Raw genomic sequence first — 25,523 nt, forward strand, 5'->3', positions numbered from 1 at the left:
AATGTCATTTTTTTTAATGAATAATGCCAAATCAAGCGAATTTTAGGGGATGTATTGGATTACGATTCTAAGAGATTTAAAAAGACTTTTTAATTATGAAAAAGTTTTGTGGTATTCAATCAAGACTCTTTGCAATTTAAAAAAAGTCTTGTGGTATTCAATCTAAACTTTTTGTCATTTTAAAAAAGTCTTGAGGTATTCAATCAAGACTTTTCATCACTTAAAAAAAGTCTCATGATATTCAAAATCATTCAAATTTCGAAAGATTGTTTAATAAATTGGATTTTGATGGATTTTGTGGGATTTTTTAGTGAAATTTTAACAAGAAAAAGTCTTTCATGAAGACATGATATTTCTTGGGATTGTTTTTCTTTTAAAAGTTATTATATCTTTCTTATCCCTTCTCTCTTCTCCCTTCTCTCTCTCTCTCTCTCTCTCTCTCTCTCTCTCTCTCTCTCTCTCCCCTCTCTTTTCTCCCTTCTCTCTCTCTCTCCCTCTCCCTCTCCCTTCTCTCTTCCCCCCTCTCTCTCCTCTCTTTTTCTCCCTTGTCTCTCTCTCTCCTCTCTTTTCTCCCTTCCCTCTCTCTCTTCTCTTCCCCCTCTCTCTCCCTCTCTATCCCTCATAAAAAAATAAAAAATTAAAGTCTGTATTGAGAATATTATGATAGAGAGTGTTGTAATCATTTCTTTTCAATGAGTCCTTAAAATTCATAAAATCTTTTAAAATCTTATAAATCCATAAAATCCTTTAAAATCTTATGATGTAAATCCGTTGAAATTCAAATTGAAAGTCCTGATAGTTTTTTAAAATCATGGAAGTCATTAAAATCCTACAAAATTTTTTAAAATCTTTGAGACTTTTTTAAGCAAAAATTGTTCTTTAAAATCTTAATCCAATACAAAGCATCCCAAAAACTTGGCACGGTGACTTGCGTTTATTTTTTGTTTCTCTCTCTTGCGTGACTCACTTCAATTGGTAATTTCCGTAATATATCTCTAGTCTTCTTCCACAAAGGCTTCACACTTTCCATTGCATCTATCACTGGGGATAAAACTGAACTCACGTCAACTCCATCATCCAGAGTTTTATGTTTTGACACCTCTGTGCATTTTTGTTGCACACACCAAGCAATATGTACGAGAAAATTTGGACCCAATTTAAAAAGTGGATATGTCAAAGTAGAACATGCATGAATCTCTCATCATCTAAACCTACACAATAAAGTGCCTCTGTTTTATTCAAATGTGATGGAAATAAAAACTTTACGATAGAAATGGTGAGAAATCAATCCATAGAATTACGGGACATAACATTATAGATGCTCAATTTCATTTTGGCCACAAAGAGTTGAATTAGTACTTATGAAAGAGGGTCTAGCCACGAAGAACCGCATATGATATTACTTCACATATCAAGCAATCAGAGTTAGGGGAGATACATGTTTGAAAAGTGCTTGTGTGACCGATAGAGTAATAGAAATATCGTTCGTGAAAATTTCGCGTGAATATGTCTTCGCGACATAAAGCATTACTGTTTTTTAAGGGTTTATACCCTTTTAGTCTCTGTAATTTGGGCGAATTCCAGTTTTAGTCTCTGTAAAAAAAAAAAGTTTAGATTTTGTCCCTGTAATTTAAGATTCTTCCACTTTTGGTTCCTCCACTAACCCTGTCAGCAGAATCTGCACATGTGGCACGTTGACTGTGTATTTTTTTTATTTTTTATTTTTTTTATTATGCCAAGTGGAATTTGTGATTTTTTTTTAATAAAAAAATTAAAAAACGAAAAAAAGCTTAAAAAATAAAAAAAATTATAAAAATTAAAAATAATGAAAAAATATTAAAAAAATTATGAAAAAAATCTTAAAAAATAATGAAAAAATTTTAAAAATTTAAAACGAAAAAATTATTAAAAAATAAAAAAAATCTAGAAAATTATATAAAAATTTATAAAAAAATCTTAAAAATTTATAAAAATCTGGAAAAATAATGAAAAAAATTTAAAAAATCTTAAAAAATTTAAAACAAAAAAAAAATATTTAAAAATATAGAAAAATCTTAAAAAATTCTGAAAAAAACTGAAAAAATAACGAAAAATCTAAAAAAATTTAAAACGAAAAAAAATCTGAAAAATCTAAAAAAATTTAAAACGAAAAAAAATCTGAAAAAAATTTGAAAAATCTTAAAAAATTTAAAACGAAAAAAAATCTTAAAAAATCTAAAAAAAAATTCTGATTATTTGTTTTTGAAAAAAAATCTGAATATTTTGAAAATTTAAAAAATTTTGAACTTTATTTTAAAAAATTTTCAGGAACTTAATTAAGATTTTTTTTATAATTTTTTCGAAAATTTCGATACATATTAATTTTTCCAGATTTTTTTTATTTTTTCATTTTACGAGATTTTTTAAATTTTTCCATTATTTTTTCAGATTTTTCCAGATTTTTATAAATTTTTTTATTTTTTTATTTTTTTAGATTTTTTTTTCGTTTTAAATTTTTTAATTTTTTTCATTATTTTTCCAGATTTTTATAAATTTTTAAGATTTCTTTATAAAATTTTCTAGATTTTTTTTATTTTTTATGATTTTTTTCGTTTTAAATTTTTTAAGATTTTTCCTTTTTTCTTATAAATTTTTCTAGATTTTTTAAATTTTTTCATTATTTTTTAACATTTTTTTTCATAATTTTATAATATTTGTTCAGATTTTTATCATTATTTTAAATTTTTATAAATTTTTCTAGATTATTTTTATTTTTTCAGATTTTTTTTCGTTTTTTTATTTTTTTAAGAATTTTTTATTAAAAAAAATACAAATGCCACGTGGCACAATAAAAAAATTAAAAAATAAAAATAAACACACAGTCAGCGTGCCACATGTGCAGATTCTGCTGACAGGGTTAGAGGAGGGACCAAAAGTGGAAGAATCTCAAATTACAGGGACATAATCTAAACTTTTTTTTTTACAGGGACTAAAACTGGAATTCACCCAAATTACAGGGACTAAAAGGGGTATAAACCCGTTTTTTAATTGCAAATGTTAGTGGCTAATTTATTAGATTAATTTTTACCTATTCGTCTAAGTTTGAACTTATAACCTCAAACTTCTTTTCCCTTTACTCAAACCAGGGACGGATGCAGGCACAAGAGTATGTAGGCTTGTGCCTGCAATAAATTTTGAGAAATTTTTTTTTTAGGTGGTAGAAATATAGTAATATATAGTTATGGTTGAAATGTTGACTAATTGGTCCACACAAAACAGACAACACTTTTCTATTGGCCCACACTTAAACACACACTTTGACATAACACCATACACACAACTTGAAATTATTACTTATTGGATGCATGCTCTGATGATGCATTTTTAAAATTAGGAGGGATTGGTGATCCTTCCATAAAGCTAGTGGAGACAAGAAAACATATTGCATACCCGTTGATATATTTGCTTTTAGAGTTATCTTTGATATTACCTGTGGCAACTGCATCAGCTGAAAGGATTTTCTCTACTATGAATATTGTCAAGAATCGGATGCGAAATCGCATGTGAGATAAATGGTTAAACAATTGTTTAGTTACTTATATAGAGAGATACTTTTGTTGGTATTGAAAATGAGAAAATCATTCAATGTTTCTAAAATATGGAGAATTGTAGAGGACAATTATGATGTATATTTATGTTATTAAAAATGAATTATAATATATATATTTATTTAATGTTTGAAATTTATATACATGTGGTGCCCCCACTTTCCAAAATTCCTGGATCCGTTACTGACTCAAACCACTTAAGCTACTCAACCCCCTATTTAAATGTCATTTTGATAGCTTAAGGATACAAATCTCTCAATTAATCATACTTACTCCTTTCCAATAAAACTATAAAACAAAGTTTTTTTTTTTTTATGTACAAATTTAAGTTTCCACGAAACTAAATTCATTTTCCAATAATAGTTGTTCCATGGTGATATCAAACACATTGGAAAGGTTCTCGTGAGCTTAACTCAGTTAGTAGGGACAATGCAAAATATATGCAAGGTCCGAGGTTCAAATCCCGACCACAAAAAAAAAACATTGGAAAGAGAGAGAGAAATAATATGCAAAAGAAAATGAAAAGTTATTGATATATTAAAATGAGACTATTTTTTTTATTTTTGGTGGCCGGAGTTTGAACCTCAGACCTTGCATAAATTATGCATTGTCCCAACCAACTGAGTTTAGCTCAGGAGGACATTAAAATGAGACTTTAATTCAAAGAAAAAAATTCCAAAAATTCGCTTACTTATTTGTAGAGTTTTATTCGAAAACAACAATTAAAAAAAAGTTTTAATTAAAGAATAAGAATATTATTTTCACTAAATTACTCATATAAGTGAAAATTCATAAAATTATGCAAATTAAGAAATATAGTTTGTTTTTAAATGCAAACACGTTTAAATTAAAGAGAAATATCCAATTGGACTTGGTTTACAATAGTAGGAGGGACTTCCTCTATCCAGACTCCATTAGGACTTGAGAGCGATAATTGAGCCATTTGATAGGCTGCCATAATACCCGATCTCCAATTTAAAACGTCAAACGTAATTAGTATAATTAATACTCCAGTATTTATTTTGAAAGTGTTGTTGCTCTTGGTGCCTCATGTCAGTGAGAAGTTCCTTTTTGTGCCATGCAGATTTCCAAATAATTAGGGAGAATACTACAACTATGGAGTTTGATGAAAAATTCCAATTAAGATGGCATCATAGGGAAATCATGGCATGTGCAGAAACAAACGGGGCTTTCAAACCACAATCCGCCCCAAATGCAGTGCAGACTCCTCTTGCGATGACAGAGAAGACACATGGAATTTTTTCATTCGTTTTCAGACCTTCATTTAGAACCAACCACAAAAAAAAAACACTTAATTCTTTGAGTCCTCTCCCAATGCCACACATTTTCTTAGCTTGGTGCATTTGAATACTCATCGTAGATTAGAAACTCATAAGTTGACTTCGTTTAATATTGTCCATTTGATAAAAATTAAAGGACGAATACAGACCGTCATTAGTTGCTAATTAATGTTATATTTTGATAGACACTCCTCCAAATATATGTGAACGGGAATTATCCCAACATGCATGTATCTTCAAGCATATTGTAATACAATAAAATGAAACCCATGAGGACTCTTGCACACCATTTAAAAAACGATCTATAATACAAATGTTATAGTAAAGGATTTAATACAACAATGGTCATAGTAATACAGCAATAGTAAAGGATTTAAATAATAGAAAATGAAAACCATGAGGACTCTTTTACACCATTTAAAAATAAAAATAAAGAATCACTTAAAATTTGAACTACATACAATAATTTAATCCAAAAGACATTTGCAAGTTAAAAAAATTGTCGGCAAATGTGTCAACTTCAATGATAAACCTTATTGACTTAAAGCTTTAGTTGGAATAAATCCAATTCATAAATTCAATCACAATGCGCAAGCCAAGTACTCAATAAACCGACCTGGATTCATACGTATCCATCATGTGCCAAATTGCAAAATTTAGCATTGACAAATTAGCATTCTTATGTGTCTTTTTTTTCTTTCTTTTTATCTTTGTATTTGACCAACTATATATATATATATATATATATATATATATATATATATATATATATATATATATATAATCATAATCACAAATACAATAAAATGATTTTCTCTTTCTTCAAAAGAAAAAATTTACAAATGATTTATCTGTGTTAAGTGTTAACCACAACACAGTAAGAAACCCAAAAACTTCACTGAAGAAAACTCTAAAAAGCTTCATAACCACAAAACTCAATCATCACAGAAAATAAAATACAATTTACAAATGAATAGAACCAAATATTAAGGTAAGCACTTAGAGGGGTTCACTACACTACAATTGGATTAAGTTTGAAGTTGACGAAGTCTTAAGCAGATGTGTGCTTTTACTGGTTTATGATCTGAACCGTATATTTTATCCATTGACTCGTATGAATGTAGGGTTGCTTCCACGTTGTCTGTGTCTTCTATCTTGAACAGTATGCGATCTGTCCATGCTGGTACTCGAACCTGTAAATAAATCAACATGCACACATCATCATGTATATATACACTTACGTCAGTAGAATCATTAAGCGTCACGAAATCATATAGTATATGAATATCCGTAATATGTCACACAAATGGAAAATATATACAAAGTTGTTTTGTGAAGCCGGTTTCTAGTCATTTACATTTTTACGTAGAATTTTGAGTCAATATACATGTACAAGTTTTTTTGTTCTTTCTGAAATTCTAAGACTACAATTAAATAAATTATGATTTGGTTTTGTAAGATCAATTAAACAAAGATCAAGCAAATGACATGATTGGACTCAAGTAGTAAAAAACTTTTAATTAAGGTCAAATTGATTAGGATTGTCGAGTTTGATCGTTAGTTAAAATTATATTGGTCATATTTTACTTACGTCGGACTGAAACCTGAATTACCTTAGCTCATTTGTATGAAAAAATATAAGTTAAGAAATAAAAAAAAAACATTGCAATTAACTATATATTTATTGCATTAGTATTCCGTAATGTAAAAACAAAAAACTAGTAATACTCTATCAAATGATATTTTTTTTCAGAATGAAAAGCAACTAATCACACTTTTTTTTTGAAGGAAGCAACTAATCACACTTATTAATTAAGATTAATAAGTTAATTAGATTTAATATTTGCAATCACACCAAAATAATTCTATTGTCTAAAATACCCTTCACGTCCTTTTTAGTATAATAAATTTGTACATATTAGAAACAAAGGTACCCCTAATATATATGGATCCTTTGGGTTCAACCACGAAACTCTTTCCTATAATCGGTTATGATAAGTCATTCTTTTATATTGTATTTTTTAATCATTTTAAATAGGGGTCATGTAGTTTAACTAGTTTGAGTTAAACGATTAAAGGAGTTAAGGAGTTATAGGTTCAAGTTTTGACAAGGAGAAAAATACTAACATAACAATTAACATAATAACATTTTTGATTCAATTTTTTTTCTTTTCAAATGGGATTACGGGACTATTCAGTGCGGTTTTGTAAGCATCTTTTTGAAAAAGAAATATTAGGAATATGCTCTTTTAAGTTGTGGTGTTTCCGATATCATTGGTGCCGGTGGTTTACTACGTGACCATATAAGGGATTCGATAGCAGTTTTCTTCTAATGAGGGCAAGGCGATGCGCTTGTTGTTGAGTTATTTGGTATTTATCATGGTTTGATGTTGATCATGAACAACTCTATTTAACATGTTATATTTGGAAGACGAATTCTTAAAAGTCTTTCATGCTATTCAAAATTCGGATCACTCAAATATATATGCTTCTTTGTTGGTTTGGTTATATTTTTATTTCCAAAGGAGTACTATATTGATATTGTAAATTAATAAACTTAGCCCCCTTTTGTTTTTTTTACTATAATGACTTGTATTATGAAACAAATGATATTTTAGAGATTAACATATAAATGATAAAACCTTTTTTTTTCTTCTGTTGCTTAAATTCACTTGTATACATTTTTTATCTTGAAATGGAAAATGTACTTAGTACTTACCTTGTAACTTGTGTCGTAATCGCTACTTCCTTTATTATACTTGTATGTTGGCTTGAATGTCAATGTTCCCTCACAAAATCCATTGAAAATTTGTCCTTCTCCAGCTTGTTGCAAGAGTTGATCATTACCATGCAGCTTCTGAAATAAGAACAAGAAAAATGAATTATGTATGTGAGTTTAGGATTAAGTTGCAAACTAATTCTAACAATATGAATATTCCACTTTGCTGATGAATTAATTACCTGGTGAAGGTCTTGGTCTATTAGGTTCCTGGCTGGATGTGTATTGATCCCTTCAAGCCTATAGTTTAGATCTCCTAACCAAATAGTCATGTGGGCTGGTCTAGAATATGGGTTCCAAATCTTAGAGAAAAGGGAGTGCGATATATGCCTGCATTCATAATTTCTTTCTTGCACATTGCGACCGTGAGCTGCAAAAAATAAACAAACTAAGTACAAGGTAAATGGTCTTATGATTAGGAACGGATGGTATATATGTGTATCAACCAATATGTACAACATGCATGTGAAAGTGTTTGTTATTTCTTATAAATTTTCACTTTTGAGGTACCAATTAGCGGAAATGGATTCACTGCAGATGGCAATCGGGACATTCTATGTATTCACGCAGTCAACAGATCGGTGGCCGGTCAAGATGAATAGCAAAAAATTTATGCAAATTTTGATTTTTTTTAAATGTAAATTTATTTACCAAATTTGAAAATCCTCCGATACTAACTTAATTTGATGTGTTGATTGCATGAATTCAAGATTCCAGGACTATAGGGATTATGGAATTCATATCTTCTATTGCAAAGAATCATCCTAAATAATATTCTATTGGTGTTTCTTCAAAAAAATATTCTATTGGTGTTTAAAAACGTATTTTTTGTCCATAAAAGAATCATACAGTATATAGTTACCAGAGAGGTGACAGGAAATAAACACCAAACGTATGCCTTTGTAGGTAATGCGTATTGCTACAGCCCCTTTCTTTCTTCCAATTATTCCTCCACACCCCCCAACAGATTCTTTGTCCACTTGTAATTCTGCATACAATTAAAATCATCCCATTTAGCATACATTAATTAATTAATAATAATTACTAGTAGTGTAAAGTAAGAAAAACATAATTTGACATATATAAACAAGCTCACCTTGAATGAATGATCCTGCATTCTTTGGTCCAAACAGGTACAACTGCAAAGATTGCATAGTAACTTTACCTATCAGCCTTCATTTCCAAAAAAAAGGAAAGAAGTAGAAAAGTATTTCAATAAGTTCACAAACACTTGGTCAACCAAAACTATAAAAAATTTACTACTACATAAAGTTAAATTTATACAAAAATATCATTAGATATTTAGGTTTACTAGCTAGATTGAATTACAGACATAATTTTCTTTCATTTATAAGTTTGAAAGTTATTTTTTATTTTTTTAGGGTGATTATAGATCATAAACATGGTTGCACTATTGCACCTGTACTAGAATAGCATTGACATATATACTTAAAACTGGACAAACTTAAGCTAATTATAGATTCTTGTTTTCAATGTTAAGGATCGAAACAAAAGAAAACCGAAACCAGAAGAGTATATGAGAACAAATGAACTCTTACATGTGACTTTCATCCAAAGCTGCCGAAAGCATAGTTGCCATTTTGTTTCCCGGAGCTTCTTGCAAGCCAACAGCTAGAAGATCGAAATCCCGGTTGCTACCAACCATCTGTGCTAAATCTTCAAACGAAACCTGATTAATTCACGCCAAATTTAATAATAATGTTGAATTGAATTTTGAAACAACAACTAAATAGAAATAATTTTTTTTCAGCATATGCGACAATTAAAAAGAAACAGTGGGATCCTATTACCTGGCCATTCATGTTCCAAGTAACTATGGAGATGCATAGATTTGAAGTGGTGGAGAAGTTACAAGTGTTATCCACATCCACAGTTCTTATCCCAATCTGAGATGGCGAAGTTTGATGATGAACAAAACCCGTTGGCCTGCTCTTCGACCTTAATTTTCGTTTGTAAATTTTGTATGTATATAAAATAATAAAATGGTATATGATTAATGGAAGCATAGAAATTTAAGTTAATTTGATGGATCATACCTTTTGCAAATTAGTTGGTTCCCCATTGTGTTATGAAACAAATATTTTTTTCAAACGAGTGCACAGAAAATAAATTTGAGTAAAAGAGATATAAATTCATTGACTTTGGAACTTGGACCTGTATTTATAGTAGAGGTTCTACACCGCTTCAGTTGTCAAATGGAAGATATATTGAACTTCTGTACAATTCTAGAGATTTTCAGTTCAATGGTTCAAAATTTTTGAACAAGTACGTGTTGTGATATTTTTCTCGTGAGTTAGGTTAGATGTGGTTGACAATGGAAGAAGATAAAATAAAATTGAAAAGGACCATCCGTCCGTTTGGGCTATTCACGTATGCCATGCAAATTACGTCAAGCAACTTTGTCTGTGGGTGGATATCTTTAGTCTAAATAAGACGCCGTGGAATGTCAATTTCAAGATATTAGTATAACATAGCAATTTGGTTCAAGATACTCAATGATTAGTTTTTATTGGATTATTTTTCAAGTCAATGATTGTATTTAAAGGGAGAACAAAGACTATTCCAACTTGTTACAGCTTAGATAAGATGACACGAATCTCTTCTAACTCAACCAAGGTCTTGAGTTCGAATCTAACTTTTACTTTGGACATGCAACAACATTAAAACTCTTAGAAAGAACTTTGTTATTCATTTATGTCCTACAATGCTCGAGGGATCAGTCTCCGCAGTTGCACGCGTAGAGGTTACCAAATTTACACCAAACTTGTTAAATTAGTATTACATAAAAATTGTGTAAGAGTAAAAAAACATCTTAGAAAATGTTCATTTTCCTCTCTTCTTCTTGATCTACCAAAAAAGAATGGTTTAACGTCAATTTTGCTTAGGAATCACTCAACCAAATAATTTTTTATGGTTAAAGTTAAAAAAAAAATCCATATGTATTAAGTTTTTTTTTCTTTGTATTTTTTTATTTCACCTTCTTAGCTTGACGTTGTTTGCTTTGATTTCATGTATTGGTGCCATTTTTTTTTATTTCCCGACTTGCTACAATTTTCATTTAATTCAAGTTGAAATATTAGTTTCGATCTATTATATATCTAATCAATGGATCTGGATCCTCTCCAGCTTATTTCTCTCCAGCAGTCTCTCCTGCACTTTTCTCCTACTGTAATGTCTACAGCAGTCTCTCCTGCGCTGTTTTGAGTTGTTAGATTGATCTAATGGCTGAGATTCTAAAAGAGGATAAAATACTGACCTATCTTTACCCTCACCGCTTTGACTACAATTGCATATCTCCTCCACTGTTATCAAATTTGAGTAAAACACAGTGCCACACCTTGTTTTTGTGATATTTTTCTAATTTCAAGCAAATCAATTTTCTAAAATCAATCATGCAATTAAATATTCTTGGAATTTTTAACTCCAAAACACAAGTGCCTCCATTGGAGTTTCAGATCACATGTTGGGACCTTCTTCATTTAGAAAAGAATGCAGTCTATTCTTTCATTTGTTGTTATGTTGTTTCATAACTTGTAATCCATGGTAGGCTGGTGCTGCAAAGTTTTTTCAGTGTTTGTCTAATTTTTTTGATTTGTAAACATGTATTTTATTTATTGCCCTTTTAGTCTATCCACCACTGGATGTATCCAACGAGTAAGAAAAGTGCAGGAGAGACTGCTGGAGAGAAATAAGCTGGAGAGGATCCAGATCCCTACTACCACCCCACCTTTTTGGAGATATGGTTAATCGCTTAATCGTCGAAGAAATGAAAATCCCATAAAAGAGAAGCAATAAAAGAAAAATTTAGTTAATGCCTTGCGGTCTCACCGATTTATTACCGAATGGTGTGGGACATGAATCCCATTATGTTCTTGAATGGGATATGATGCTACTTTGAGCGATTAATTCCTTCAATATATGTCGCAATTATTGAGTGGTTATTCCCTCACGGATTTAATTCTTTCTTTTTTCTGCACTTGTATGTCATGAATGATAAGATGAAGGGGGAAGAGTTCATGTTATCAAAAAAGAGTGGAGAGGGGGAAGAGTTCAGGCAGCAATGGAGAGGGAAGATTTCAATTTGTGCTGTTAACTAAATGTGAGTTAACTCACGTAAGTTTTTCAGTGTTTTTTTTTTTAAACGCGACTTAAGTCACGTAGAGAACACAACTAGCGTGTGAGTGTGTGAGTTAACATGCATAGGGGCATTTTAGTCATTTCACTTGGGAATGAGCAAAACCGTTTGGGTAAAGAGCAGTTCTCATGTGAGATTTTCTAATGGGCCTATTTGTCCAAAGGAAATGGGCCTGAATTAGTTGCTTGTTCTCTCGCGTCGATCGCTACGTGAACGGTTTCAGTGTTTGAAGGTATTTCCATGATGATATCTTCATTTAGGTCTGAATTCTTATCTCTACGCGATCCCAATCTTTCTCCTTGTTTTCTTCAAATTCAGCTTCAATTTCCAAATTCATGTAATTCAATTTCAATTTATCACTTCCATGCCTTTGAATTTTCTTATATTTCTCGATCATTCCATTTCTACCTCAATTTTTATTTAGTTTTCACTATTCAGTTATTTTTAATCTAATTGATTAATGAATTAACCATTTTTTCTTTACTGTTTTGTTTGTTGTAGCTATCACTTTGCTTCTCCTTGCTGGAATTACTCGGTAGCTTGAAATGGTAAATTCTCACACACTCTCATTTGCCATACATATATTTGCATCCTGTGAATTCCTGAATTTTGCGTAATAAAAATAAATTTTTGCTTTTTTTTCTTTTAAGTTTATCTCTCAAAGGAGCTAAATTTTGATTTTGTAATAGATTACATGTTTTAGGCTCATATAATTATTAATATTGTATTTTTGCATACACATCTTTGATTAAAAAACTACACCTATAGACCCTCTTTGGGTAAACAACTTAATGAATCACTTATAGCTATAAGCACTTACAACAAGAGATAATCAAATTGTTTTCATATATGCTATAAGCTATTTTCATAAACTATCCTGTGGAGTTTATGTGCATAAGCTGATAACAACTTATAGACATGTCATAAGCTGTTTACATAAGCAATGCCAAAGATTCTTATAAGAGCTTATGTCAGTAAATAAACTCAAATAAGTCGGTAGTTTTTATGCAAATTAATGCCTTTATAGAAGAGAAAGAGATAAACAATACTTGTAACTTTAACATTTTGTTATTTGAATTCAGAGGAGTTACATTAGCTTGTTTTTTAATATTTTCTGTTTTAACTTTTAAGTTAAAATAACCTATTTTGTTTTCTGATTCTTGGATCTTTTGTCTGAATATATCTAAAGAGAAGGGAACAATCCCAGTCTCCTTGCGTAACGGATGCGGAGCCCGATAGAATTAGTAGTTTACCAGGTCATATAATAGACCAAATTCTCTCAATTTTGCCAATTAAGGAAGCAGTAAGAACAAGTATTTTATCAACCAAATGGAGGTACAAATGGGCCACACTTCCAAATCTTGTGTTTGATAGTCAATGTATCTCCGACACTTCTGAAGACCTTTTAGTTATCAAGAGCAAGCTTTCGAGAATTATTGATCATGTACTTTTACTCCATTCTGGGCCAATAAAAAAGTTCAAGCTCTCCCATCGTGAGCTCATTGGAGTGACTGATATTGATCGATGGACGCTTCATCTAACCAGAAGGCCTGTTAAAGAGTTTGTGCTGGAAATCTGGAAAGGGCAACGCTATAAAATACCTTCATGCTTATTTTCTTGTCAAGGTTTACATCATTTGGAATTATTTAACTGTTGGCTTATACCACCATCAACATTTCAAGGATTCAGGAACTTGAAGAGTCTTGATCTGCAACATGTTACCTTGTCTCAAGATGCTTTTGAAAACTTGATATCCACTTGCCCTTTGCTTGAACGATTGACATTGATGAACTTTGATGGTTTCAACTATCTTAATATCCATGCCCCAAATCTCCAGTTTTTTGACATCGGGGGTAAATTTGAGGATATTAGCTTTAAGAACACTTCTCAATTAGCTGTGGTGTCCATTGGTCTGTATGTTAACTTTGAAAGCAGTCAAGGTAGATTGCACGGACGCACTAGCAATCTGGTCGAATTTTTAATTCACCTGCCTCGTATACAAAGGCTGGAGATTCAAAGCTATTTTTTGAAGGTATAATGCTCAACTCAGGGCATCACTTGTCCTAATCACATGTATGCAACTTGATTTGTATGTAAGAAAAATATTATATTTTGACGTAAACTATTCTCTCCTTTTTGCTCCAGTATTTGGCTCTGGGGGTTGTACCAGTAAAGCTTCCTACCCCTTGCATTGATCTAAGTTATCTTTCCATACGGATAAACTTCTATGATTCAATGGAAATTTCAGCTGCTCTTTGCCTTTTCAGAAGCTCACCTAATCTACGAGAACTCGAAATATTGGTGAGTACTTATTTAAACTTGATTTGAGTTTGCTTGCTGATTCGTGGTTGCATATACTGTTTTTGTTATATATGACAAGTTATTAGAGAAGAACTACATACGGTGAAGGGCACTGTTTTTCGCCTGCATACTGAAAAATGGGAAGGGCTTTTATTTTCTTTTCAAATTTATCATTATATAGATTCACTGAAGCCAATGATGATTACTTGTTATAGCAAGTGCCGTCTGAAAGCAAGGCCATTATATGGTGCCTGATGCACACTTTTCACAATACGAGACTGAGTCTTCTTTTAAAAAAATGAAATATATTGACACTCTTTTCAATATTATTATTGGCTGAAATTCAGGTCGGTCTCACTCTCACTATTATATGTGAGTTTGAATTCTTATTCTGGTGTACTCTTTCTCGGAGTGACTCAACCCAATGGAATTTCAACTAATAATACAGTGTTAGAAAGAGAGAATCAGATGTTGTATTGTTGTGTTGTTAGCACTACTCGAATTAACATCTAGAACTAGATTTTGCAAAGTTGTTTTGTTTTGAATTTTGTCTGGAGTCTTAAGTTCTTGATCTAGTCTTTTAAGTTTTTAAGACTTCTTCACGTGTGTGTTATGATTGCATGTAGGCACGGCCTGAGGAGCAGCCTCTTCCATTAGCTCACCATGCCGACTGTTGGGATGATGTCTATCCGGATTGGCCAGTCATGCGAGTGCGACATGTGAGAATAGATGGCATCTCTGGTATCAAACCTGAGTTAGACTTCATCAGCTTTATACTTCTATATTCTCCTGTGCTAGAAAGGATGACTGTGAAACCTGCTTTAAACGCCGGACCGGAATTGGTGAAAGAACTATTACGGTTGAGGAGAGCCTCGGGACGAGCTGAAGTTATTTACCTAGACTCTGTATAATGATTTTTACACATGAAAATAGTACACGTGAACTTTCTTTCCTTTATGAAGTATACATGAAAAGCCCTCCCTGACAACCTGTTCCATCTTGGAAAGGATCAACTCTTTTCCTTGCGATTTGTAAGCCATCATTGGCACATAGAGTTTGATATAGACTGGAGTTGAATTAAGTTTAGGAAATATTGAGTTGGATATTTATTTTCTTCAAATTGTAATTTGTTTTTTATGATTGAACTAGGTTTGTTTTGCCTTCGTTTTGGAGCTTGTAATGTGCTCTCTTGTTTTGCTTCGGCAATGAGTTTGCTCCTTGGCCGAGATCTATACATAGGGGGAGGTTGTATTTATTTTCACAACTGAATTAATGTGGTATTTTCACTTGTTGAGTTGAAAAGGAGTTTACAGTACACTGCTCTTTTTAAGGTTCTTGATACAAAACTTAGAATCTTATCAAGTGAATATTCAATGTTTACAGGACCTGCTGATCAAACATGACTTTCATCTCCCTTTCCTCCGTCTGTATTTTGTTGTTTACCATCTTCCATGTTTGATTGTTTCTCTGTGCTCACACCCTCCCTCCCTATTCTTCACATGAGAAACATTTTCATTATTCCGAGTGTTTTTTCTCTCATGAAGCTTCCTTTTTTCCCCTCCACCCTAATTACATCATCATTACTTTCCGGTGACAACTAGGGTACCCATGGAAGAATGGTGGGTAATTTACCTCAACCAATGAACATTCACCTTTTTAGGTGGTATCCATGAACTATCTTGACCCCACCAATAAATTGCTCATTTTTATTGGTTGGTAGGTAAATTACCCACCATTCTTCAAAGGTAATCTAGAAAAAACCTTACTTTCCATCTCCATGTGTTTCTTCCTTCCCCGTTCCTTTCTTGTTTTTATCAAAAAGATAATGAGTTTACGAGGTTAATTATGAAATTTTGCTGGAGATTGATTTTTTTTTTTTGACGGAACGAAGATTGATTTTCTTATAATAGTAGTAGTAAATTATTAAATATCATTCAAGCTTTTAATGACTATTGTATTGGGTTGGTCTTTTAGCAAGCCCATTAAGTCATGATTACGAGTATACATTCCAACTAGATTACTGCTCTCCACCCAGCATAAAACACTCGCGCCCTGCAGCCTTGCCCAAAATACCCCTGCGCTATTTAAGTAACGTTGCGCTACTTAACTCACGCCGCGTGAGTTAAGTCACACAGGTTTTATTTTTGCATAGTCACGCAGCTATAGCTTCTTCCCCTGTTTTTCTCTGTATTTCATAAACCATCTCTCAATATTCATTTTTTGTTGAATCAAATTCACATACACTGCATGCTGCATATTGTTGTTTCATCCTTAGAAACAAGTCTTCAATAACATTATTACAACTATTTTGATAATCACTTGATTTTCTCTTCTTCCTCTTATCCTTGCTTGCAATCATCTTCAATCTCAGATTCTTGTTTAGGACTATCACTATCAAGTGCCCTTTTTTGCATTCCTCTCTGTTCTCACCTTCAATATCTCCAACAATTCATCCACAGCTTTCTCTTTCTTCATCCGATTCTTAATCAAAATGATAAAATGAAGAAGAAGAAGGACAAGAAAAAGAAGAGGTGAAACAATTGATGAATTGTATTGACTTGGATAAAATGAAGTGAAGTGGAGTGGAATGAATAGTATTTTGTTGTTAGCTAATAATAACAAATTTAATTAAAGGCAATAAAACATAAGTGAAGTGGGCTGTTGTTCATGCTTCATATTTCAAGTTTTCTCAAGTTTGCAACTGGCGTGAGTTAACTCACGTAGGGTGCGTGAGTTAACTCACGCAAGTGTAAAAAAGCGGTTTTTACACGTACGTGACTTAAGTCACGCTGCGTTAGTTAAGTAACGCATAATTTTACACTTGCGTTAGTTAACTAGCGCAGAGGTATTTTCGGAATGGCTGCAGGGTGCGGAGCGAAAAGTGCAGGGCGGGGAGCAAAATTCTTCCAACTATTATGTTACCAGCGAAAAGATGGGCATTTCCGTGCTCGTTTTTTTCACTCTTTTACTGTGTTAATGTTCGAAAATTATGAAGGGTTTTTTCTTTTTTATGAAATTTTAATTTTGATTAAAAGTAAAAATATAATTGCATGTTGCTTTAAAATTATAACAAACCATGTTTATCTATTTCAATGACACCAACAATATAACAAAATAATTTAATCTTAATTCTTATCTTTTTAATGACACCAAGTTGTAGAAAAAATTGTTTAAGGGTATAATTGGGATAATGAAAAAGTTAGTCCAAAATCTCATATTTTCTTTATATATAGGAAGTATATACATATTGATGTAGTTTGTTAAACTTTTATTTTAATATTTAAATGATACATTCTTATCTACTTGTTATATTTGCTGTAAATTTAAAAAAGGAGAATAAGTCAACCAAAGTGTAAGCTACTGAGCTCGCACCTTAATTCCTGTCAAGATAGCTAGGTCGCCTCACATGTATCCTTTGATTAAAGGATCATGCAAGAAGGTACGGTCTATATTCACCAAAAAAACAAAAAAGAAGGTACGGTCCATCTTGTTTGTTGCATCAATGTTTATAATTTTTTTCCATTCTGTTGGAGAGCTATTGTATCAATGTTAACATGTCATACTTTTGTATATTTCAATATCCTTTGATTATAATTGTCAATTTGATCATTCTTATTGTTGCTGTAAATATCGCATGAACGCTGGTTGATCCATCAATGATCAAGAACATATAGTATGGCATATCGCTGTCATGCTAAATAGCTGAATTGTATAGTATTTAGAAGTATTGAAGTATGGCTCATATATGCATGACACTAAAGAAGGCAAGCCCCCTGCGATACGGTTCATGGTTAATATTGTAAACTGAATCATAATAGTAGTATTATGTATATTGTTTGTAATACCGAAACCCTAATTCATCGCAATAATAGAAACGGAACTATAGCTGCTCTATAGTCGTAGAGGTAGGCACAATTAGCCAAACTGTGTTAACAAATATCGTGTGTTCATTGTCCTTCTTTTTCTTTCTCTTATTTAATCTTTTGTTACTAGTTGCTGTTCTAACAAGATGAATTGAGATGAGTAATTGTCTTGTTTTTGTTTAATGAAGTTACATTACCTAGGTTGTTTTTAAATATTTTCTGTTTTAAGTTATAGTAACCTAATTTGTTCTCTCATCACTGGATTTTTTGTCTGACCATATCTAAAGATAAGAGAACAATCCCAGCCTCCTTGCGTAACAGATATGGAGCCCGATAGAATTAGTAGTCTACCAGGTCATATAATAGACCAGATTCTCTCACTTTTGCCAATTAAAGAAGCAGTCAGAACAAGTAGTTTATCTACCATCTGGAGGTATAAATGGACCACACTTGCAGATATTGTGTTTGATAGAGAATGTATCTCCAAAACTTTTGAAGATAAGCTTCCGAGAATTATTGATCATGTACTTTTACTCCATTCCGGGTCAATCAAAATGTTCAAGCTCTCTCGTTTAGATATTGGTGTGACTGATGTCGATCGGTGGACTCTTTGTTTAACCAGAAGGCATGTTAAAGAGTTTGTGCTAGAATTCTGGAAACGCCGAGACCAAGACCAACGCTATAAAATACAAGCATGCTTATTTTCTTGGCAAAGTTTACATCATTTAGAATTACTTAACTGTTGGCTTATACCACCATCAACATTTCAAGGCTTCAGGAACTTGAAAAGTCTTGATCTACAACATGTTACATTGACTAAAGATGCTTTTGAAAACTTGATATCCAACTGCTCTCTGCTTGAACGATTGACATTGATAAACTTCGATGGTTTCAACAATCCTAATATTCATGCCCCAAATCTCCAATTTTTTGACATGGGGGGTAAATTTGAGGATATTAGCTTTATGAACACTTCTCAATTAGTTGTGGTAGCCATTGCTCTCTTTGAGAACTTTGAAAGCAATCAAAGTAGATTGCACGGACGCACTAGCAATCTGGTCGAATTTTTAATCCATCTGCCTCGTATACAAAGGCTGGAGATTCAAAGCAATTTTTTGAAGGTATGATGATCAACTCAGAACTCACTTGACCTAATACTGTTTTTCCTGTACAAATTTAAAAAGCACCTCAGTCACATATATGCAACTTGACCTGTATGTAAGAAAAAGATTATATACTGATGTAAACTATTCTCTCCTTTTTGCTCCAGTATTTGGCTGTGGGGGTTGTACCAGTTAAGCTTCCTACCCCTTGCATTGATCTAAGTTATATTTCCATATGCATAAACTTCAATTATTCAAAGGAGATTTCAGCTGCTCTTTGTCTGCTAAGAAGCTCACCTAATCTACAAGAATTAGAAATATTGGTGAGTACTCATTTAAACTTGATTTGAGTTTGCTTGCTGATTTCTTGTTGCACATAAGATGAAGGCGCTTACATGCTGAAAAATGGAAAGTGCTTTTATTTTCTTTTAAAATTTATCATTATGTAGATTCACTGGAGCCAATGATCATTACTTGTTACAGCAAGTGCCGTCTGAAAACAAAGCCTGATGCACACTTTTCACAATAGGAAACTGAGGCTTCTTTTAGAAAAATATCTTGACACCCTTTTCAATATTATCATATATTATCATTAGCTGAATTTCAACTAATAATACATTGTTGGAAAGAGAGAATCAGATGTTATGTTGTTAGCACTACTCGAATTAACCTCTAGAACAAAATTTTGCAAAGTTGTTTTGAGTTATGTCATGTCATACTTTTTAAGACTTCTTCACTTGTGTGTTATGATTGCATGTAGGCGCGGCCTGAGCAGCAGCCTGTTCCGTTAGCACACCACACCGATTGTTGGGATGATGTCTATTTTGATTGGCCAGTCATGCGAGTGCGACACGTGAGAATAGATGGCATCTCTGGTATCAAACCTGAGTTAGACTTCATTAGCTTTCTACTTCTATATTCTCATGTGCTAGAAAGGATGACTGTGAAACCTGCATTAAACGTCGGACCAAAGTCAATGAAAGAAGTATTGCGGTTGAGGAGAGCCTCGGGACGAGCTGAAGTTATATACCTAGGCCCTGCATAATGATTTTTCTTGAACTCTTAAATAGAAAACTGCATTGTTAGTGCCTCCTATGTGTGTGGTCTTGAAAGTATTTCTTCTTATATTGTCCCTGCATCAAAATTATGTTTTGTAAATTATGAGTTCCCATTTTCCTTGCGATTTGCAAGTCATCATTGGCACTCTTCAAATTGATATAGAATCTAGTTGAATCAAGTTTAGGAAATATTGAGTTGGATATGTTCATGATCTTGTTTAATTAAGTATCTAATGATGACCTAGCATCAATTTAGATCATTTCTTTTTAATCTAGACGTTTTGTTAATTTGCGTGCCACTTCCTTCATCTTCACTCAAATTTCATCTTCTAATTATTTAGCAATGGTAATATATAAATCAGTCAATAAAGGTAGTCAAGATTGGAGAAATCTCACTGCTAAGTTGAAGAATAAAGAGATAAGTATCATATATCGCAAGTTCATGAATTCATTTAAAAAATGAGAATTGTTAAAAGAGCTTTGCTATATCGTGCGAAAACTTTTCAACGAAATTCCACGAATAGTAGAAATGGCTTACAATTCACGGTGGCATGTGTAATAAGTAACTGCTCATAAGGACAAAGTGGTAAATGTGCTTTAACAATTGCACTTCGTGGATTTTCGTTGCTGATTTATTGTCGTACGATTCATCTTTTTCCTTGTTAAAAAGTTTAAGTTATGTACATTTTCTGTTTAGTGAAAAAATCAATTTCCATTCCAAAAAAATGAGAATTGTTGAATTGAAGTTTTCTCTGGAACCTCGTATTCACAGAGTAGCGTCTAGCTAACACCTACAATGCACAACCAATCACACATGAAGTGCATATCCCTCTCAATATGCTTTGTGTGTTGGTGTTGAACTAGGTTGCCAAAAAGATACACCGCGCTCATGTTATCGGAGTAGACTAAAATTGCTTTCGTGAGAGGACAATGTAGTTCCAGAAGTAAGTTCCTAATCTAGCATGATTTAGAAACTACATTAGCTACTCGACGTTATTCAGCCTCAACGCTAAACCGAGATAAGGTAGTCTATATTTTAGAAAACCAAGAGATCAAATCATCTCCAAGATATACAAAATAACCAGAAGTCGAATTTCTGGTGTCTGGACATCCACCCAGTTTGCGTCTATGTAAGATATGAGCTTATTGATGGAGGAGGGATACAAATGAAGGCCGAGCTCAATAGTACACCGAGTATAGCAAAAGATTCACTTCAATGCAGACATATATAAATACACTTGCTGAACGACATAAGAGATACTTGGTCTTGTAAATGTCAAGTACTGCAAACTAAAAATTTGTTTAACCCTAATTTTTTTTGGTCAATTTAATGCTAAATTTATTAAATATCATTGCAATTATGAAGGAATGTTATATTGGGTTGTTCTTTTAATAAGCCCATTGAATCGTGACGATGGTTATATATTCTAATCATCTCACTAAAGTAGAACACTCCCAACTAAAAACATGAGTAGTTAGAAGAACTCTAGCACCCTAATTTCTTTCAAGATCATTCAATCGCCTGGCATGGTCCTTTGATCATAGAACCATCATACAAGAAGGTATGGTCTATCTTGTGTATTATATCAATGTTAATATGCCATACTTGTGTTGTGTATATTTGGACTTCCTATGATTATAATTGTTAATTTGATCATTCTTATTGTTGCTGTAAATATCGCATGAACACTGGTTGATCAAGAACATGTATTATGTCATATTGCTGTCTTTGGTCAAGTATTATTATGGAGTTGTTTTATTTTATCCTTACTAATACTATGTAGGTGTTTTCGTAACCCTAACACTATTTCATACGATTCAATATCTTTGTTAAGTTAATACTATTCAATATTTGTTAACTGAACTTGGAGGAAATCCATTCCATTTTTGCTAAAACAAAACTTCCATGATCGTCTCTAATACACATACCAATCCCAAATATGTTAATTGACCTAGAGAAAGTTGCATCGACATTACACTTGCAGCTCCTCCCTGCGTTCCGTTGCTTCTTTATGTGATTGACAACTTGCTGTTGCTGCGCCGCCGCATTATTTCGGCATGTTTGCGCATCCTGCCAACTCGAGAGTAGATTCATACCCCACTCTCGCAAACTGCTGTCCGTGACAACGTCTCATCGAAGAGGGATTGTTTATCCCCCACTCAACTAATTAATATGTTATTGAGTTTTGCTAGCAACTAGAGCTGTCAAAACGGGCCGGGCCTTACGGGCCGGGCCGAAAGCCTGAATTAAATGCAGGGCCAGGGCCGAAAATTTGGAGCCCGAATCGATTCAGGGTTTTTTGGCCCGGCCCGAAAAAGCCCGGAGCCCGGTCGGGCCGCGGGCGGCCCGCAAGCCCGCCAAAAAATACAATTTTTTTTTTGTCTTTGTGTGTATATGAAATTCAGTTCTTAGTTCTCACACAGGCGCCAGATAATACCATCTTCGCAAGCTCACTCACGTCTCAGAATTAATATAAAATAATATCCAGTCAATTGAGAACCCTTTTTTTCGTATTAATGTTAGTTTTTTTTTTTTGGTGACATTAGATGTGCAAAAGTGCAACACTTATAAACTTCAACTGTTCAACATCACACCCATGTTAATTACGTCCAACTGATTGCCTCGATATTTCATTTTCAACTTATTTTAATAAAATTATTTTTTGATTTTTGAAAGGAAAAAAAAAAAAAAAAGATACGTTAGCCCGGGAGCCCGTGCAGGGCCGGGCTCGGGCCCCAATTTTCCAGCCCATATTCGAACCGGGATTTTTAGCCCGGCCCTAAAAAGCCCGTTGCCCGACCGGGCCGGGCCTAAACGGGTCGGGCCGCCCGTTTTGACAGCTAGTAACACTCTCTTTTGGATACTCTCTCTAATACTCACTCTCTTATTGGTTTAAATCATTGTGGATCTACACTTTGAAAATAGAACCAACAAAAAGTGGTGGGACATGTAATGATTTCATCCAATAAAAGTGTGAGTGGTAGAGAGACTGTTCAAAAGTGAGTGTTGTTAGCATCCCTCTATGTTATTTTAGAACCGTGGTTTTTTATGAAACTTACTACCCTGGTCAATAGTTTTCATGCAAAGTAATGCCATTATATAATAGACAGACAAATAAACCTTCGAACTATATACATCATTTTTTAATTTGAATTCAGAGGAGTAATTAATTGTGTTGTTTTTGTTTAACGAAGTTACATTAGCTTGTTTATTTACAGTAACCTAATTTGTTTTTTGAATATTGGATTTTTTGTCTCACTACATCTATAAAGAGAAGAGAACAATCTCAGTCTCCTTGCGTAACAGATGTGGAGCCCGATGAAATTAGTAGTTTACCAGGTCATATAATAGACCATATTCTCTCATTTTTGCCAATTAAAGAAGCAGTCAGAACAAGTATTTTATCTACCAACTGGAGGTATAAATGGACCACACTTCCGGAAATTGTGTTTGATAGAGAATGTATGGCCAACACTTTTGAAGACAAGCTTTCAAGAATTATTGATCATGTACTTTTACTCCATTCCGGGTCAATCAAAAAGTTCAAGCTCTCTCGTGAGCACATTGGTGTGACTGATATCGATCGGTGGACTATTTGTTTAGCCAGAAGGCATGTTAAAGAGTTTGTGCTAGAAATCTGGGAAGGCCAACACATTAAAATACATTCATGCTTATTTTCTTGTCAAAGTTTACATCATTTAGAATTATTTAATTGTTGGCTTATACCACCACCAACATTTCAAGGCTTCCGGAACTTGAAGAGTCTTGATCTACAACATGTTACATTGACTAAAGATGCTTTTGAAAACTTGATATCCAACTGCTCGATCTGCTTGACGATTGACATTGATAAACTTCAATGGTTTCAACAGTCTTAATATTCATGCCCCAAATCTCCAATATTTGGATATGAAGGGTAATTTTGAGGATATTAGCTTTAAGAACACTTCTCAATTAGTTGTGGTATCCATTGGTCTGTATATTAACTTTGAAAGCAGTCAAGGTAGATTGCACGGACGCACTAGCAATTTGGTCGAATTTTTTATTCATCTACCTCATATACAGAGGCTGGAGATTCAAAACTATTTTTTGAAGGTTTAATGCTCATCTGATTCGAAACTGTTTTTTCCTTACAAATTTAAAATGCACCACAATATATATTGATGAAATCCATTCACTTTCTGTCTTGTTTCTGCTCCGGTATTTGGCTTTAGGGGTTGTGCCAGTAGAGCTTCCTACCCCGTGCATTTATCTACGTTATATTTCCATATGCATAAAGTTCAGTGATTCAAAGGAGATTTCAGCTGCTCTTTGTCTGTTAAGAAGCATACCTAATCTACGAGAATTGGAAATGGTGGTGAGTACTCATATAAGCTTGATTTGTGGTTGCACACACTGTTTTTGTTATTTATATGAAATTGTTAGAGAAGAGATATGTAAGATGAAAGGCGTTGTTTTTATACAGACCGGAAAATGAAAATTGTAACTTGCTTCTTCTATTTTTATTTTCCATTTTTCTTTTCAAAGTGCCTCAACCCACTCGAATTTCAATCAATAATATAATTGTGTTGGAAAGAGAGTATTAGAGATCGTTTTGTTTGCACTCATCGAGTTATTAAATTCTATAGAACTAGATTTTCGAAGTTGTTTTGCTTTTGAGTATTTGTCTAGTAAGTTCTGGATTTAGTCTTTTGAGTTTCTAAGATTACTTGTTTGTTACGATTGTGTATGTAGGCACGATCTGAGGAGCAGCATGTTCCGTTGACACACCATGCCTATTTGGATCGGCCAGTCATGCAAGTGAAACATGTGAGAATAGTTGGCATCTCTGGTATCAAACCTGAGTTAGACTTCATCAACTTTCTACTTCTATATTCTCCTGTGTTAGAAAAGATGACTGTGAAACCTGCTTTAAACGTCGGACCGGAGTTGATGAAAGAACTATTGTGGATGAGGAGAGCCTCACGAGCTGAAGTTATTTACCTAGACCCAGTGGCGGAGCCAGGAAATTTACCGAGCCTGGGCGGAAAATTTATCGCAAATTCACATGTGACATAATATATATAAATAGTCGTATATCAAAATAAATATGCCCTCCTCACATCGTCTTGAATATCCGGAGCATACAAATGAATTTGTTTCCTAAGACCTGGATCACGCACAATCTCATTTGGATTAAATTCATTGACCACATTAGGCGGTGGTTCTTCTACTCAGTGGCGTATACAGGACCCTGACTCAGGGGGTGCAAAAAAATTCCGTCGATAAAACTTTGCAAATTCAATCAGTTTTGTCTTGTCAAAACTAATTTTATTTTAATTATTTTTGATTTTATGTGAAATTATAAAATTGGATTAAATTAAATAAAAAATTA

General features: G+C 33.0%; 3 protein-coding genes and 1 pseudogene across 11 annotated transcripts; 3 read left to right on the forward strand and 1 right to left on the reverse strand.

The window, feature by feature from the left end:
* Window positions 1-5,685: 5,685 nt before the first annotated feature.
* Window positions 5,686-9,822, reverse strand: 5PTASE11 (inositol polyphosphate 5-phosphatase 11). Of its 7 annotated transcripts, none has more exons than XM_085756672.1 (8): window positions 9,725-9,822; window positions 9,479-9,626; window positions 9,227-9,344; window positions 8,764-8,840; window positions 8,530-8,655; window positions 7,850-8,055; window positions 7,608-7,745; window positions 5,686-6,081 (listed from the first exon to the last, which is right to left on the reverse strand). In XM_085756672.1, exons 2-8 carry the CDS (start codon window positions 9,513-9,515, stop codon window positions 5,917-5,919), a joined length of 867 nt encoding a protein of 288 aa, XP_085612798.1. In that variant the 5' UTR covers window positions 9,516-9,626; window positions 9,725-9,822; the 3' UTR covers window positions 5,686-5,916. The 7 variants fall into 7 exon arrangements, with proteins under 7 accessions (XP_085612798.1, XP_085612792.1, XP_085612778.1 ...); XM_085756666.1 differs by having other exon boundaries at window positions 7,850-8,037; window positions 9,227-9,357; XM_085756652.1 differs by having other exon boundaries at window positions 9,227-9,357.
* A 2,184-nt stretch (window positions 9,823-12,006) lies between these two features.
* LOC146951929 (F-box/FBD/LRR-repeat protein At1g13570-like) lies at window positions 12,007-15,439 on the forward strand. 2 transcript variants are annotated; one of them, XM_085756682.1, is made up of 5 exons: window positions 12,007-12,160; window positions 12,325-12,371; window positions 13,013-13,855; window positions 13,969-14,124; window positions 14,751-15,439. In XM_085756682.1, exons 2-5 carry the CDS (start codon window positions 12,369-12,371, stop codon window positions 15,033-15,035), a joined length of 1,287 nt encoding a protein of 428 aa, XP_085612808.1. In that variant the 5' UTR covers window positions 12,007-12,160; window positions 12,325-12,368; the 3' UTR covers window positions 15,036-15,439. The 2 variants fall into 2 exon arrangements, with proteins under 2 accessions (XP_085612808.1, XP_085612815.1); XM_085756689.1 differs by having other exon boundaries at window positions 12,007-12,083.
* Window positions 15,440-17,462: 2,023 nt separating this feature from the next.
* Window positions 17,463-20,337, forward strand: LOC146951930 (F-box/FBD/LRR-repeat protein At1g13570-like). Its single transcript, XM_085756703.1, has 4 exons — window positions 17,463-17,599; window positions 18,275-19,108; window positions 19,258-19,413; window positions 19,851-20,337. Exons 1-4 carry the CDS (start codon window positions 17,531-17,533, stop codon window positions 20,133-20,135), a joined length of 1,344 nt encoding a protein of 447 aa, XP_085612829.1. The 5' UTR covers window positions 17,463-17,530; the 3' UTR covers window positions 20,136-20,337.
* Window positions 20,338-23,101: 2,764 nt separating this feature from the next.
* Window positions 23,102-25,207, forward strand: LOC146951931 (F-box/FBD/LRR-repeat protein At1g13570-like; annotated as a pseudogene). The gene is made up of 4 exons (XR_015028061.1): window positions 23,102-23,122; window positions 23,422-24,243; window positions 24,350-24,506; window positions 24,884-25,207. The product of XR_015028061.1 is annotated as an F-box/FBD/LRR-repeat protein At1g13570-like (transcript).
* Window positions 25,208-25,523: the final 316 nt, after the last annotated feature.

This window comes from Medicago sativa, chromosome 1 (genome assembly GCF_051527215.1).
Source record: "Medicago sativa cultivar Bolivia chromosome 1, Bolivia_mono, whole genome shotgun sequence".
In the NCBI taxonomy this organism is placed as follows: Eukaryota; Viridiplantae; Streptophyta; class Magnoliopsida; order Fabales; family Fabaceae; genus Medicago; species Medicago sativa.

What these genes read in the sequence shown, in the direction of transcription:
- LOC146951929 (XM_085756682.1), top strand. An exon ending in TTCAAAGCTATTTTTTGAAG is followed by an intron (nt 13,856 to 13,968) that starts GTATAATGCTCA and finishes TTTTTGCTCCAG; the next exon opens with TATTTGGCTCTGGGGGTTGT. An exon ending in TACGAGAACTCGAAATATTG is followed by an intron (nt 14,125 to 14,750) that starts GTGAGTACTTAT and finishes GATTGCATGTAG; the next exon opens with GCACGGCCTGAGGAGCAGCC.
- 5PTASE11 (XM_085756632.1), bottom strand. Translation starts at nt 9,694, where the DNA reads ATGCTTCCATTAATCATATACCATTTTATTATTTTATATACATACAAA. An exon ending in TGCAGGATCATTCATTCAAG is followed by an intron (nt 8,656 to 8,763) that starts GTGAGCTTGTTT and finishes AATTGTATGCAG; the next exon opens with AATTACAAGTGGACAAAGAA. An exon ending in TATTTCCTGTCACCTCTCTG is followed by an intron (nt 8,056 to 8,529) that starts GTAACTATATAC and finishes CCTTGTACTTAG; the next exon opens with TTTGTTTATTTTTTGCAGCT.
- LOC146951930 (XM_085756703.1), top strand. Translation starts at nt 17,531, where the DNA reads ATGTATCCTTTGATTAAAGGATCATGCAAGAAGGTACGGTCTATATTC. An exon ending in CCAAAAAAACAAAAAAGAAG is followed by an intron (nt 17,600 to 18,274) that starts GTACGGTCCATC and finishes CCATATCTAAAG; the next exon opens with ATAAGAGAACAATCCCAGCC. An exon ending in TTCAAAGCAATTTTTTGAAG is followed by an intron (nt 19,109 to 19,257) that starts GTATGATGATCA and finishes TTTTTGCTCCAG; the next exon opens with TATTTGGCTGTGGGGGTTGT.